Source organism: Moschus berezovskii, chromosome 2 (assembly GCF_049115385.1).
Source record: "Moschus berezovskii isolate FMDL1 chromosome 2, NW_MosBer_1.0, whole genome shotgun sequence".
In the NCBI taxonomy this organism is placed as follows: Eukaryota; Metazoa; Chordata; class Mammalia; order Artiodactyla; family Moschidae; genus Moschus; species Moschus berezovskii.
Genome location: NC_142461.1, coordinates 108,466,902 through 108,483,631, shown reverse-complemented (window position 1 = coordinate 108,483,631; position 16,730 = coordinate 108,466,902). Strand labels below are relative to the sequence as shown.

The following is a 16,730-nucleotide window of genomic DNA, read 5'->3' as shown; positions in this document are numbered from 1 at the left end:
AATTCTGTCGAAGGCTTTCTCTGCATCTATTGAGATAATCATATGATTTTTATTTTTCAGTTTGTTAATGTGGTGTATTACGTTGATTGATTTGCGGATATTGAAGAATCCTTGCATTCCTGGGATAATGCCTACTTGGTCATGATGTATGATCTTAATGTGTTGTTGGATTCCGATTGCTAGAATTTTGTTAAGGATTTTTGCATCTATGTTCATCAGTGATATTGGCCTGTAGTTTTCTTTTTTTGTGGGGTCTTTACCAGGTTTTGGGATTAGGGTGATGGTGGCCTCATAGAATGAGTTTGGAAGTTTCCCTTCCTCAGCAATTTTCTGGAAGAGTTTGAGTAGAATAGGTGTTAGCTCTTCTCTAAAGTTTTGGTAGAATTCAGCTGTGAAGCCGTCTGGACCTGGGCTTTTGTTTGCTGGAAGATTTCTGATTACAGCCTTTAATTCCGTGCTTGTGATGGGTCTCTTAAGATTTTCTATTTCTTCCTGGTTCAGTTTTGGAAGGTTGTACTTTTCTAAGAATTTGTCCATTTTTTCCAGGTTATCCAATTTATTGCCATATAATTGCTGATAGTATTCTCTAATAATCCTTTGTATTTCTGTGTTGTCGGTTGTGATCTCTCCATTTTCATTTCTAATTTTATTGATTTGGTTCTTCTCCCTTTGTTTCTTGATGAGTCTGGCTAGTGGTTTGTCAATTTTATTTACCTTCTCAAAGAACCAGCTTTTGGCTTTGTTGATTTTTGCTATGGTCTCTTTTGTTTCTTTTGCATTTATCTTGCCCTAATTTTTATGATTTCTTTCCTTCTACTAACCCTGGGGTTTTTCATTTCTTCCTTTTCTAGTTTCTTTAGATGTAGAGTTAGGTTATTTAGTTGACTTTTTTCTTGTTTCTTGAGGTGTGCCTGTATTGCTATGAACCTTCCCCTTAGCACTGCTTTTACAGTGACCCAGAGGTTTTGGGTTGTTGTGTTTTCATTTTCATTCATTTCTATGCATATTTTGATTTCTCTTTTGATTTATTCTATGATTTGTTCATTATTCAGCAGCGTGTTGTTCATCCTCCATATGTTGGCATTTTTAATAGTTTTTCTCCTGTAATTGAGATCTAATCTTACTGCATTGTGTTCAGAAAAGATGCTTGGAATGATTTCCATTTTTTTGAATTTACCAAGGCTAGATTTATGGCCCAGGATGTGATCTATCCTGGAAAAGTTTCCGTGTGCACTTGAGAAAAAGGTGAAATTCATTGTTTTGGGGTGGAATGTCCTATAGAGATCTGTTAGGTCTAACTGGTCTATTGTATCATTTACAGTTTGTGTTTCCTTGTTAATTTTCTGTTTAGTTGATCTATCCATAGGAGTGAGTGGGGTATTAAAGTCTCCCACTATTATTTTGTTGTTGTTAATTTCCCCTTTCATACTTGTTAGTAATTGTCTTACATATTGCGGTGCTCCTATGTTGGGTGCATAAATATTTATAATTGTTATATCTTCATCTTGGATTGATCCTTTGATCATTATGTAGTTTCCTTCTTTGTCTCTTTTCATAGCCTTTGTTTTAAAATCTATTTTATCTGATATGAGTATTGCTACTCCTGCTTTCTTTAGGTCTCTATTTGCACGGAATGTCTTTTTCCAGCCCTTCACTTTCAGTCTGTATGTGTCCCTCGTTTTAAGGTGGATCTCTTGTAGACAACATATATGGGGGTCTTGTTTTTGTATCCATTCAGCCAGCCTTTGTCTTTTGGTTGGGGCATTCAACCCATTTACGTTTAAGGTGATTATTGATAAGTATGATCTCGTTGCCATTTTCTTGTTTTGGGTTCGAGTTTATATACCCTTTCTGTGTTTCCTGTCTAGCTGGAGAAGATCCTTCAGTATTTGTTGGAGAGCTGGTTTGGTGATGCTGAATTCTCTCAGCTTTTGCTTGTCTGTAAAGCTTATTTCTCCTTCATATTTGAATGAGATCCTTGCTGGGTATAGTAATCTGGTCTGTAGGTTATTTTCTTTCATCACTTTAAGTATGTCTTGCCATTCCCTCCTGGCCTGAAGAGTTTCTATTCAAAGATCAGCTGTTATCCTTATGGGAATCCCCTTGTGCGTTATTTGTCGCTTTTCCCTTGCTGCTTTTAATATTTGTTCTTTGTGTTTGATCTTTGTTAATTTGATTAATATGTGTCTTGGAGTATTTCGCCTTGGGTTTATCCTGTTAGGGACTCTCTGGGTTTCTTGGACTTGGGTGATTATTTCCTTCCCCATTTTAGGGAAGTTTTCAACTATTACCTCCTCAACTATTTTCTCATGGTCTTTCTTTTTGTCTTCTTCTTCTGGGACTCCTATGATTCGGATGTTGGGGCGTTTAACATTGTCCCAGAGGTCTCTAATATTGTCCTCATTTCTTTTAATTCGTTTTTCTTTTTCCCTCTGTTTCATTTATTTCTACAATTCTATCTTCTAGCTCGCTTATCCTGTCTTCTGCCTCCGTTATTCCTCTGTTTGTTCCCTCCAGAGTGTTTCTGATCTCATCTATTGCATTATTCATTGTATATTGGCTCTTTTTTATTTCCTCTAAATCCTTATTAATCATTTCATGCATCTTCTCAATCCTTTTCTCCACTTTATTTATCTGTAACTCCATTTTGCTTTCCAGATTTTGAATCATTTTCACAATTAAAATTAGAAATTCTTTATCAGGTAGGTTCCTTATATCTTCCTCTTTTGTTTGTGTTGGTGGGCATTTATCCTGTTCCTTTACCTGCTTGGTATTTCTCTGCCTCTTCATCTTGCTTATATTGCTGTGCTAGGGGTGGCCTTTCCGTCTTCTGACAGTTTCTGGAGTTCTCTTTATTATGTAGTTTCCTCGCTGTGTGTGGGGTTGGACGGGTGGCTTGTCAAGGTTCCCTGGTTAGGACGCTTGAGTTGGTGTTCTGGTGGGTGGAGCTGGATTTCTTCTCTCTGGAGTGCAATGAAGTGTCCAGTAATGAGTTTGAGATGTCAGTGGATTTGGAGTGGCTTTGGGCAGCCTGTGTATTAAAGCTCAGGGCTATTCTCCTGTGTTGCTGGAGAATTTGCGTGGGATGTCTTTCTCTGAAACTTGTTGACCCTTGGGTGGTGCCTGGTTTCAGTGTATGTATGGAGGCCTTTGATGATCTCCTATCAATTAATGTTCCCTGGAACAGGAGATCTCTGGTGTTCTCAGGATTTGGACTTAAGCTTCTGCCTCTGGTGTCCAGTCTTATTCTTGCAGTAGGCTCAAGACTTCTCCATCTGTTACTTTCAAGGCCGTTCCTTCTGTTGAAAAAGCTCTTCTCTTTGCTGGTCTCTTCAGTGTCTAATTCCCGTCCTGACACAAAGGGGCGGTGGAGGACACATTTTTCAGCTCACCTGTTCAGTCCTGCCCCTTTCGAAGACAATGGGCTGCTTTTCTGCGTGCCTGATGTCCTCTGCCGGCATGCAGAAGTTGTTTTGTGGGATTTACTCAGCGTTCAAATGTTCTTTTGCTGATTTTATGAGGGAGAAAGTGGTCACCTCGTCCTATTCCTCCGGCATCTTTCTGGTCTCCCCCCTCCCATCTTTGGATGTGCTCAAAGATACAGTTCTTATGTGTAACTGTGATTATTAGACTGTATTTCCTATGTTAAGTCAGATTTTGCTTTGTGTTAAAAAAATCAGCTATTTACTGGTCCTTCTTTTGCTCTCTGCGGTGACATGGAGCAAGTCCGGTTACTTAGAACAGACCTACAGATGTTGGAAATTAATTTCATGTTTCTGAACAATTCCAGGTTTCCAGCCATTTCTTTTTTTATGACATAGTTTGAGATCCCTGGTTGTGAGTCTGAGGATATTCTTGATTTTATCAATGCCTGATTAAGTTCACTATTCCAAATATGGATTTGGCCTGCAAAACTTAGATTCTTTGCTTTCTAATTCTGGATGTCCATCAGTTTCTTTTTTGTGAATCACATTACATTATCGACCCCTGTTGATTTAACAGTTAACCATAGTCCTTAAATCTGTTGATCACTGTTACTTTGGACCAAAGTGTAGGACTCTGCATTCGTCCCTATGAAATTTTATCTCCTCATACTTATCCCATAATTCCAGATTATTGTATCCTTTGGGGTCCTAACTGTCATCTGTTTTATATGGATCTTTGTTTTCAAACATCATCTGCCTATGTGTTTCCAAGTAGAACTGGGAATGGAACCCTCTGTTGTATTACCACAGAGTTCATTCGAAGTTGACGTTATCCACTCAGTTCAGTTCAGTCGCTCAGTTGTGTCTGACTCTTTGCAACCCCATGAATCACAGCACGCTAGGCCTCCCTGTCCATTACCAACTCCCGGAGTTCACTCAAACTCATGTCCATCGAGTTGGTGATGCCATCCAGCCATCTCACTCTCTGTCATCCCCTTTTCCTCCCGCCCCCAATCTTTCCCAGCATCAGAGTCTTTTCCAGTGAGTCAACTCTTTGCATGAGGTGGCCAAAGTATTGGAGTTTCAGCTTTAGCATCTGTCCCTCCAATGAACACCCAGGATTGATCTCCTTCAGAATGGACTGGTTGGATCTCCTTGCAGTCCAAGGGACTCTCAAGAGTCTTCTCCAACATCACTCTTTTATTATAGGCAGTAAGCAGATAACATAACTTTGTTAGACTCAACTCACAATTCAGCATAGAGATATCATGGCATGTCATGCTCAAAATTCTCCAAGCCAGGCTTCAGCAATATGTGAACCGTGAACTCCCAGATGTTCAAGCAGATTTTAGAAAAGGCAGAGGCACCAGAGATCAAATTTCCAACATCCGCTGGATCATGGAGAAAGCAAGGGAGTTCCAGAAAAACATCTATTTCTGCTTCATTGACTATGCCAAAGCCTTTGACTGTGTGGATCACAGTAAACTGTGGAACATTCTGAAAGAGATGGGAATACCAGACCACCTGACCTCCCTCTTGAGAAACCTGTATGCAGGTCAGGAAGCAACAGTCAGAATTGTACATGGAACAACCGACTGGTTCCAAATAGGAAAAGGAGTGCGTCAAGGCTGTATATTGTCACCTTGCTTATTTAACTTATATGCAGAGTACATCATGAGGAAAGCTGGGCTGGAAGAAGCACAAGCTGGAATCAAGATTCCTGGGAGAAATAGCAATAATCTCAGATATGCAGATGACACCACCCTTATGGCAAAAAGTGAAAATGAACTCAAAAGCCTCTTGATGAAAGTGAAAGAGGAGAGTGAAAAGATTGGCTTGAAGCTCAACATTCAGAAAACAAAGATCATGGCATCTGGTCCCATCACTTCATGGGAAATAGATGGAAAAACAGTGGAAACAGTGTCAGACTTTATTTTGGGGGGCTCCAAAATCACTGCAGATGCTGATTGCAGCCAGGAAATTAAAAGACGCTTACTCCTTGGAAGGAAAGTTATGACCAACCTAGATAGCATATTAAAAAGCAGAGACATTACTTTGCCAACAAAGGTCCGTCTAGTCAAGGCTGTGGTTTTTCCCGTGGTCATGTATGGATGTGAGAGTTGGACTGTGAAGAAAGCTGATCGCCGAAGAATTGATGCTTTTGAACTTTGGTGTTTAGAAGACTCTTGAGAGTCCCTTGTACCGCAAGGAGATCCAACCAGTCCATTTTAAGGGAGATCGATCCTGGGTGTTCATTGGAAGGACTGATGCTAAAGCTGAAACTGCAATACTTTGGCTACCTCATGCGATGAGTTGACTCACTGGAAAAGACTCTGATGCTGGGAAAGGTTGGGGGCGGGAGGAGAAGGGGACGACAGAGAATGAGATGGCTGGATGGTATCGCCGACTCTGTGGACGTGAGTTTGAGTGAACTCAGGGAGTTGGTGATGGATAGGGAGGCCTGGCGTGCTGTGATTCATGGGGTCGCAGAGAGTCGGACACGACTGAGCAACTGAACTGAACTGAACTGAACTGAAATATCAAATACTTCATTCCTGAAAGCATAGTTTTTAGTATTCTTCCTGATTTTCCCCCTGAAGTTACAGCTTCAGTTAACAACGAAATGAGAATAATGACCTTTCCTTAGGGAGCTCACGCTGCGTTTTATTAATCATCATATCCTTTTCCAGATTTTCATGACCAATTTTTTTGGTCTAGGTAGGCCTCATTATGATGGTAAAATTTGAACAAAAACTTCAAGGTCACGTGGGAATATAGAATAGAGTGTTTCAGGCCAAAGGAGCCATTTTGCAGTGGCCCAAAGGGACAGAGGAGAGGAGGATGGCTGGGACCAAGGGAGGAGGCAGCGAGTGGTCACGCAAGGTCTCAGCACAGGAAACTGAGCTGGTGGTAACTTCTCTGACTTCAGTCCTGAGAGCAGTGGGTAGCCACCAGAGGGTTTCCCATATGATCCAGTTCAGCATTTTAAAAGGCTTTTTCTGGCAGCTGGACTGAGAGTAGACTGTAAAAGGAGCAAGAAATAATCTGTTAACTTGTAGTTGGGTCCCCTAGTGCACAGACATTCTATTTTTCCATAATGTAACCTTCATCAGCATGACAGAATCTAATTAGCACTTAAAATGCTGTTTTCCGGGGAAATATTGGAAAGGCAGACTTGTCTCTTCAGCTCTGTTTCTATTACATTGGCCCTTTTACATATACATACTTTTTTAAAAAAATCAAGCAGATATTATCTTAGAGATTGTCTTTATAAGCTCTTGATTTTTTACTATGATTAGTTCTGAAATTAGAGGAAAAATGATGGTTGTTTTCAATGAGTAATTTTTAGCAAGGGGCAGACGACATCAGAACCTTACCCTATTACCTGTGCTTTCATTATTTTCAAATTGCACTGAAAAAGTAAATATATTTTAAAAATATACACTATACTCATTAGCGTGTAAAGTTTTAAAAGTCTTACCTTTAAGACACATAAGGACCCTTGCTCTATAAAAGAGGCAAAACTAAAATATGAAACTACTGTAGGACTAATAAGACAAAGAATGCTAAAAAAAAAAAAAAAGAAAAAATTACCTAGATAAGTGCTTTAGAAATTTCAAGAAGTTGAAGTATTCTAGGCACCAATAGTTGTACTCTGAAAATTCTTTTGAGCATACATTTTTTTGGTTCCTCAACATCGAAGATACCCCACTTTTCTTGTTAGTAACAGTGGCTCCTTGTAGGGTGAGTTGTCAGTAAGAGACTATGCTTCAGTTAAGAGTCTGTGTCTGTGGAGTCTGAGGTTACGGGGATGGGAGGATCGTCCTTCAGATAAAGGAAGGAGCATTAGTAAGGTAAAGCAGGAGAGTATATGTTGGATATTTAAAATCTAATACCACATTTCTAATTTGTGAGCGGATAACTGCTGTATAAAGATTGAGTAGATAGCCATTAAAAGAATAAACAACTGGTCTGGTACTACTTTAGTTATTAAATTCATTATTAATAAAAAGAAAAAGTGAGGGCCTATAACATGTCAGGCAGAAAAGTGGGGAATATGAGAAATTTGGTGTAGTGTACATGTGTGTGTTCTGCCATTGGATTTTTACTAGGATGACAAAATACGAATTCTCTAAAAACTAATTTCGCAGTATTCTCGAGGGTGGTGCAGGTTATTGAATTGAGTAAAATCCCAAGACAGGTTTAGAATTAGAACTCACATTCCCTTGACTCTCAGTTCCAGCAAGAAATTCTACCTCTCTTGAATCCTTTGAACAGGTGTGTTTCCTTGATAAAGCTTTTGAACATAAATGCTCCTTTCATATGTAATCAAATTAGTAACTGTATAGTAATTTCACAATTATTTTGCTGAGCAAAAGCCATCATTTATATAGTCTGTTCATAGATCCCAGGGAGATAAACTAGTAATTGTTATAGTGAGAGATTGGGCAATAAATAGAATAAGAGAAGTTTTAGAAAAGCATGTGGGTTTTGCTCTTCACATTACAATTAATAATGTATTTATTTTTAGCCTAATACTGTTAAAAACTTATAAAAAGTGACTTGCTGATTTGTTTTGTTTAGCCTGCAAGTCCTGGGCAACCTCTTTCTCCACTTCTTAGACGTTGTACCTCAATCCTGGAGACGATAGTCAGAACCGTTCCTGGTCTTCTGCAGGCTGTCTTTCTGATAGCAAAAGTGAAGTATTTGTCAGGTAAGGTGTACATTAAAAGTTTAAAATAACCTTTATATTCTGATGTTGATAAGAACAAGTATGAACAAACTAAGCACTCCTCATATATGAAGAATAGTCAAACAAAATACACATTTTACATATGCACAGTTAGTTAATTTTTGTGCAGAACAATATTGTACTACTATTAACTATTTAGTTCTTTAAAAAAGTTTACCATAAACTTCTGTGAGTAAAATGAACTTCTGGAAAAATATAGTTCTACCACTTTAAAAAAAAGTCCATCAGATAGTACTAAAGCCAGGCAGTAAAAATTTATACTCTTTAATCTCTCCTTTGAACAGATCATAATCCGTCATTATTAATTGATTGGCATAATCAGTTCAGTTCAGTCGCTCAGTCGTGTCTGACTCTTTGCAAACCCATGAATCACAGCACGCCAGGCCTCCCTGTCCATCACCAACTCCCTGAGTTCACTCAAACTCATGTCCATCGAGACGGTGATGCCATCCAGCCATCTCATTCTCTGTCGTCCCCGTCTCCTCCCGCCCCCAATCCTTCCCAGCATCAGAGTCTTTTCCAGTGAGTCATCCCTTCGCATGAGGTGGCCAAAGTATTGGAGTTTCAGCTTTAGCATCAGTCCTTCCAATGAACACCCAGGATTGATCTCCTTTAGAATGGACTGGTTGGATCTCCTTGCAGTCCCAGGGACTCTCAAGAGTCTTCTCCAGCACCACAGTTCAAAAGCATCAATTCTTCGGCGATCAGCTTTCTTCACAGTCCAACTCTCACATCCATACATGACCACGGGAAAAACCATAGCCTTGACTAGACGGACCTTAGTTGGCAAAGTAATGTCTCTTGCTTTTTAATATGCTATCTAGGTTGGTCATAACTTTCCTTCCAAGGAGTAAGCATCTTTTAATTTCATGGCTGTAATCAGCATCTGCAGTGATTTTGGAGCCCCCAAAAATAAAGTCAGACACTGTTTCCCCATCTATTTCCCATGAAGTGATATGACCAGATGCCATGATCTTTGTTTTCTGAATGTTGAGCTTCAAGCCAACCTTTTCACTCTCCTCTTTCACTTTCATCAAGAGGCTTTTGAGTTCCTCTTCACTTTCTGCCATAAGGGTGGTGTCATCTGCATATCTGAGGTTATTGATATTTCTCCCAGCAATCTTGATTCCAGCTTGTGCTTCTTCCAGCCCAGCGTTCCTCATGATGTACTCTGCATATAAGTTAAATAAGCAAGGTGACAATATACAACCCTGACATACTCCTTTTCCTATTTGGAACTAGTCAGTTGTTCCATGTACAGTTCTGACTGTTGCTTCCTGACCTGCGTACAGGTTCCTCAAGAGGCAGGTCAGGTGGTCTGGTATTCCCATCTCTTTTAGAATGTTCCACAGTTTATTGTGATCCACAAGTCAAAGGCTTTGGCATAGTCAATGAAGCAGAAATAGATGTTTTTCTGGAACTCCCTTGCTTTCTCCATGATCCAGCGGATGTTGGCAATTTGATCTCTGGTGCCTCTGCCTTTTTTAAAACCTGCTTGAACATCTGGGAGTTCACGGTTCACATATTGCTGAAGCTTGGCTTGGAGAATTTTGAGCATGACTTTACTAGTGTGTGAGATGAGTGCAATTGTGCGGTAGTTTGAGCATTCTTTGGCGCAAAGAAATGCAAAAAAGTAAAATGGCTGTCTGAGGAGGCCTTACAAATAGCTGTGAAAAGAAGAGACGGGAGAAGCAAAGGAGTAAAGGAAAGATATAAGCATCTGAATGCAGAGTTCCAAAGAATAGCAAGGAGAGATAAGAAAGCCTTCCTCGGCGATCAATGCAAAGAAATAGAAGAAAACAACAGAATAGGAAAAACAAGAAATCTCTTCAAGAAAATTAGAGATTCCAAAGGAACTTTTCATGCAAAGATGAGCTCGATAAAGGACAGAAATGGTATGGACCTAACAGAAGTAGAAGATATTAAGAAGAGGTGGCAAGAATACACCAAAGAACTGTACAAAGAAGATCTTCACGACCAAGATAATCACGATAACGTGATCACTGACCTAGAGCCAGACATCTTGGAATGTGAAGTCAAGTGGGCCTTAGAAAGCATCACTACGAACAAAGGTAGTGGAGGTGATGGAATTCCAGTTGAGCTATTTCAAATCTTGAAAGATGATGCTGTGAAAGTGCTGCACTCAATATGCCAGCAAATTTGGCATAATCAAATCTGATGTTAATCAGGTTTCAGATACCTAGGAAATCTATTAATTAATTTGTATCTATTTTCTGTGATTGGTAATTCATAGCTTTAAAAAAATAACCTCAGTTGTAACCTTAGTGTTTTAGGACACACACATGTTTGGCAATATATATATAAGTAGACCATCATAAGGGCCTTATATATATCTTTGCTGGCTACATGCTATGCAGAGCAAATTAAGTTTGTAAAGTCCTGTAGGGCAGAAAACATCTTAAATGTATTCATTCTCATGAACAGTTACTTCCTATGTATAATAGAGTTAAGAGATTGACTTCACTAATTTTTTGGGTCTTGGTTTTAAAAAGAACCAAATTATCAAAAGAGTTTATTTCACCTCTAAAATATTCTAGTTGTAAGAAGATACCTTCTCCTAAGTGAGTTCTGTTGAACCACATGATATTTCTACTTTTTTTTCAGTTAGAATGGGTGTCACCTACTAGATATTCAGATGGGACTTTGAGTTCTGTGATTAATTTATTAAACATTTATTTTGAATTTTTATATAAATCAGTCTCAGTATATTAATACTTCATTGCCAAAGTCTCTAGGAATGAAGTGCTTCCCTTGTGGCTCAGCTGGTAAAGAATCTGCCTGCAATGCAGGAGACCTGGGTTCGATCCCTGAGTTGGGAAGATCCCTTGGAGAAGGGAAAGGCTAACTACTCTAGTATTCTGGCCTGGTGATAGTCCATGGGTTGCAAAAAGTGGAACACAACTGAGCGACTTTTCACTAGAAATGAAGGACTTCCCTGGTGACTCAGACGGTAAAGAATCTGTCAGCAATGCAGGGGACCCAGGTGCAATCTCTGTTTCAGGAAGATCCCCTGGAATAGGAAATGGCAACCCATTCCAGTATTCTTGCCTAGAGAATCCCATAGACAGAGGAGCCTGGTGGGCTGCATTCCATGGGGTAGCAAAGAGTCGAACACGACTAAGCAACTAACTCTTGCTGGGAATGAAAGTCTTGTACATTAACCCCATTGTTAAAAAGAGCAGCCTGAAATAATGTGAAATAGTGCTGACACAGTAGTATTCTTGCTAAGCTGCCAACTGCAGTGACTTCTGGTTCAAACTACCTGGAGTTGGACCAAACTTACAGGTTAAGGGCACAGTCTCCATCACACTGCTGCCCTAGCTGTAGACAGCAGCCACAAGCTCAGGGGTTCCCAGAGCCATTTGCATGTCTGACTTGCTGGCTACAAACTTAAGGGTTCTGACGACTCCCATCAGGTTCAGTAGTTTACTCGAAAGACTCACAGAAGTCAGGAAAGCACTATAGCTAGGATTAGAGTTTTATAGCAAAAAATATCCATCTGAACTAGCAAAAGGAAGAGATGCAGAGGTTGAGGTCTGGGAGGGTCCCTTGTGTGAAGCTTTCATTGTCGTTTCTTTGTGGAGTCAGGACACATCAACTTTCTGACACATCAACATATGACAATACCTCTAGAACATTAGCAGCAGGGAATCTCACCCAGGTTCAGTACCCAAGAGTTTTATTACACAGACATGATAATTAAACTCAGTCTCCAGCTCCCCTCTCCCCAGGTCAGGCTGGTATGGATGACTCAGAGTCCCTACCCCTCTAATCCCATGGTTGGGATGTCTGGCCTGGCCAGCCTTTAGTCATATTAGCATATGTTATCAGGGCCTACCATGAATAACAAAGACACTCTTATTGCTCGGGATATTCCAAGATTTAGAGATGGTCTCCCGGGAACCAAGGCCAGCCAAATTCTTTATTACAGAAGACCCTGACAAAGGCAGAACTGCAGGACAGAATTTTCTTTCATTTTTTCCTCAAGAGAATTTGAGCTGATCTCAGATAAGAATGTGATATTAATGTGATATTTGTCTGCATGGCCTTTTTTTTTCGCAACAACAATGACCTGTTTCTCCGCTTTTGAGTCATTGGTGGCCTTCTAAAGCTAACTGGCCATACTCCTTCTCTTTACCTTTAGAAGAAACAAAAGAGATCTCAGTTATTCACATAGTTCTCTTTTTTTTTCAGGGTCTTGTTTGCAAACCCTTCTTTTGGGAAATAATCTTTCTCTTCTTTAAAATATATTTATTATTTGGCTGTGTCAGGTCTTAGTTGCAGTATGCACGATCTTCTCTGAATCACGTGGAATCTTTCACTGTGGCGTGAGGGCTTAGTTGCTCCATGTCATGCAGGATCGTAGTTCCCTGACCAAGAATCAAACCTGTGTCCCCTACCTTGCAAGACAGATTCTTAACCACTGGATCACCAGGGAAGTCCCAGGAATAATCAATTTTTTCAGGTTATCTCCGTGATCCTTCTCTTTCCTAAAAGAATGTGGGGGTGGTAATTTGCTTGCAAATTTATTATGCTTAATCATCCTTTCTATTTTTGCCTGTAGAGTTCTGAATGTTGGATTGCGTCAGAATGAAAACTCTAATATTTATTAAGCTTGACGGTTAATTGACATATTTTGACACTTCATTTAATAAGTTATTGTACTAACTCAGACGTATTTTTGTTTATTAATCTCCTGTTTTTAAGAAGAATGTTTTCTGTTTAAATGGATATATCTGTTATAAGAAGGTTGAGCCTTTGGGACTGAAGGCCTGACTGTAAGCCTTATTTTGTTTGTTGAGGTGTCAGGTAAGGTCACAGAGTTATTTAAAAGATAATAATTTAGCAGAGTTACACAGGGCTCTAGTCTGTCTGTACCTGCTTAAGGCCAGTTTATGAGATGGCTGAATGTGAATCAATGTGGGTTATATCACGGAACTTCTAGCATCTAGAGTCTGTGCTGGTGTTTCTGTGAAGAGCCTCTTCCTCCCTTAGCTGTCAGCCCAAGGTAGAATCCAGTATTCTGATCATTTTCATTTTGATCATTTCCTTCTGTTTTAAGACTCCCAGGTGTAGTTAATATCCTATAATGGAATATAATCTGTAAAAATACTGAGTAAATACTACTTATACCTGAAACTAACACAGTACTGTAAATCAGCTACGATTTAAAAAAAAAAAGACTTCTAGATGTACAATAGATGTGTTTCCAGAACATTTGAATATTTCAGTTAGTATTAAGAGGCATTTAAAATCTGTAACTCACATTTCTAAACTTCTGGACTATATTCCTATGCTTTTTTTGTTGTCTTTTGTGCAGTAGTAACATTTCTGGCCAAGAATGATTGCTAGACTAAATCTTTCTTGTTAATGTGGCACTGTAACATTCTAGTTATTTAAATTTCTGTGTTTTACATATAAAAAAAATTAGACAAGGAAAGTAAAAGTACATTTATAGGACTGTCAGTAACAGTGGTGATGGATTCTGATCTTTTCACATACTTGCTCCTTATTATGGCTTGGCTTTGGATATATTCTTTCATGCAAACTAGAAAGAAGCGGACGGTGGCACTAGTGTTAAAGAAGCTGCCTGCCAGTGTAGGAGACATAAGAGATGGGTGTCCGATCCCTTGGTTAGAAAGATCCTCTGGAGAAGGGCATGGCAACCTACTCCAGTATTCTTGCCTGGAGAATCCCATGGACAGAGGAGCCTGGTGGGCCATAGTCCACGAGGTCGCAGAGTCAGACACGACTGAAGCGACTTAGTAGTGCAGGTAGAGTTTAAGCTGAGGACTTCAGGTTCAAACACCTGAACTATCCACAGACTACTTTTCTCCCTCTTCTCTCAGATTTCCTCTTAATCTTTTTTTTTTTTTTTTTTTTACTGTAGTAATGCTTTGTTTCCTCACCAGGTAATATTGAAGCAGCTTATAATAACCTGCAGCATTGCCTAGAACACAGCCCTTCCTATGCTGATGCTCATCTCCTGATGGCTCAGGTTTATTTGTCTCAGGAAAAATTCAAATTGTGTTCTCAGTCTCTTGAACTATGCCTGAGCTATAATTTTAAGGTAAGTGTTCCAGACTCAGGTGGATAAGTTATATCGCTGTCCTTAAACCTTTAGCAAATGTTTACTTGTTAAACTATTTTGTGTTTTAGCCTGTAACATTTTGCTAATAAATGCATTTTTTTAGTGGAAAATGTTTTGAACTCGTTAGCAATAGAAGGAAAAAATGGAGGCACCTGTGGTTTAGTTTAACAAAACTATACGGACTTGGCAACAAAAGACCTGAAATTAGTGTCTGGTCTTTCCACCTCTCAGTCTCTGAACCTCAGTTTTCTTTTCTATAAAACTTATATAATGATACCCTACAATTTTAATGAACATTAAATGTACTGTGGATATATCTAAGAGAGTCAATTATAGAACATTGTTGTTATTCAGTCATTTAGTCCTTTCCTACTCTTTGCCACCCCACGAACTGCAGCACGCCAGTCTTCCCTGTCCCTCTCCGTCTCCCAGAGATTGTTCAAACTCATGTCCATTGAGTCGATGATGCCATCCAACCATCTCATCCTCTGTCGTCCCCTTCTCGTCCTGCCTTCAATCTTTCCAGCATCAGGATCTTTTCTCATGAGTCGGTTGTTCTTATCAGATGACCAAAGTATTGGAGCTTGAGCATCAGTCCCTCTAATATTCAGGGTTGATATCCTTTAGGATTGACTGGTTTGATCTCCTTGCAGTCCAAGGGGCTGTCAAGAGTCTTCTCCAACACCACAGTTCGAAAGCATCGATTCTTTGGCACTCGGCCTTCTTTATGGTCCAACTCTCACATCCATACCTGACTTCTGGAAAAACCATAGCTTTGACTATATGGACCTTTGTCAGCAAAGTGATGTCTCTGCTTTTTAACATAGAGCATTGTGCCAAATATTTTTATGTTTTAGGATTTTTATTTTATTGTTTGTCTCTTTCTTAGACCTTGATTTTTAATAACTTTGGATACATCATCACAGAATGCCTAGTCATTTTGAAAGTTGGTATGTTGTTTGAGAACATAAAGACACTAGATTTCTATCCAAGATGTTCAGTGTAAAGATCCCATATCCCCGAGCATTACAGAAAATCCTAGGTTCAGGGGCTTCCTGAAGTCACGTTAGGAGCTCCTCAGACTTTCTCTTTGTCTGGCAGTGTCTTTGACTCTTTGATGTGAGAACCCTTTAGTTAACTGGAGAATTCAGGTTGCAGGAAAGGTTTGCAGAAAGTAACCTGGTAGTTCTTAAGTAGTGGTACATCACAACCCCGGTGCCAGCACCCCACCCAACGAATCAAGATCTCTGAGATCAGAGCATAAGCGTAATTGTTTACACAAGAACAACAGGTAAACTTGATGCCTAACTCTGGCTCAGAACCCAGCCTTAGGTGGACTGTAGCCATCCTAGAGGTTAGGTGGCTGCCACATCATCTCATTCTGTACCATATTCTTTTCTTGACTCCTTCCTCGTTGTCTGTCATTCTCTTATTTTTTCTGTATATGCTATTGGTAGCCAAACTAAAGCCAGAAGCTTCAATAGTACACATTTCAGAGTAGTATCAAAGGGTAAAAACCCATATTTGATTAACATGCCCTGAAATGTTTAATCTTAAAATTAGAAAATAAAAAGAAACTGTAGAAATCTGATAACTTATATTTCAGTAGAAGAAGTCTCAGATAAAGAAATCTCATTTTCTGAAAACTAAAATAATCTCTTCAAATATACTTGCTGGCCTTCTAAACTCTGTGTGCAGTTTCTCTCCTATCATGGTAGCAGCATCTGTTTATCAACCAGGGGAATACTAGGTAGTGGCAGGTTACCTGAATTCTGAATTTTCAATAAATGATCAGAACATGAGGAAGAGGACAGAAAAGGACCTCATGCATTCACAGGGTAGAACGCTGTCCTCACCGTTCCTATTATCATGACATTTTATGGATTGTAAACTATGTGTTGATGTTGTAAGCACTCCAAGGAAGGATTTCTGAATATTATTTTTTTAGGTGAGAGAATATCCTTTGTATCATCTGATAAAAGCTCAGTCACAAAAGAAAATGGGAGAAGTAGCAGAAGCAATTAAAACTCTGCACACGGCAATGAGTTTACCAGGAATGAGGAGAATTGGATCTTCCTCAAAGTCAAAATACAGAAAAACTGAAGTTGATGCAAGCCATCGTTTATCAGTCTTTCTTGAGTTGGTAGAGGTTCACCGTTTAAATGGAGAACAGGTAGGTCAAACTTAATTCAGTTGCTCAGATCTGAACTTTGTTATCCAAGTATATATAGCCATAGGAAATGAAAATGCAAAAATTATTCCCTTGACAAGTGGTTAAGTTTAGAAAATTTGTTTCTCATCACTTGGCACCAGATGGAAGCAAACATGAATGTAATCCTGAGAAAAGAATTAGCATCTTGTAGAAAATGAGGAACTTATCATTTATATCTGTTTTTTAGGTTACATTAGTTGCTAATCAGTTACTTCATATTTCATATTT

General features: G+C 39.3%; 1 protein-coding gene across 2 annotated transcripts in view; it reads left to right on the top strand.

Annotated features, from left to right (window-relative positions):
- The window catches only part of TTC21B (tetratricopeptide repeat domain 21B), a 124,575-nt gene that overhangs the window by 36,507 nt on the left and 71,338 nt on the right, over positions 1-16,730 (top strand). For both annotated transcript variants that reach the window (XM_055398931.2, XM_088829848.1), the window contains exons 12-14: positions 8,010-8,139; positions 14,112-14,269; positions 16,239-16,463. In XM_055398931.2, the coding sequence (XP_055254906.1) occupies positions 8,010-8,139; positions 14,112-14,269; positions 16,239-16,463 (513 nt within the window). The remainder of the gene's footprint in view (positions 1-8,009; positions 8,140-14,111; positions 14,270-16,238; positions 16,464-16,730) is intronic.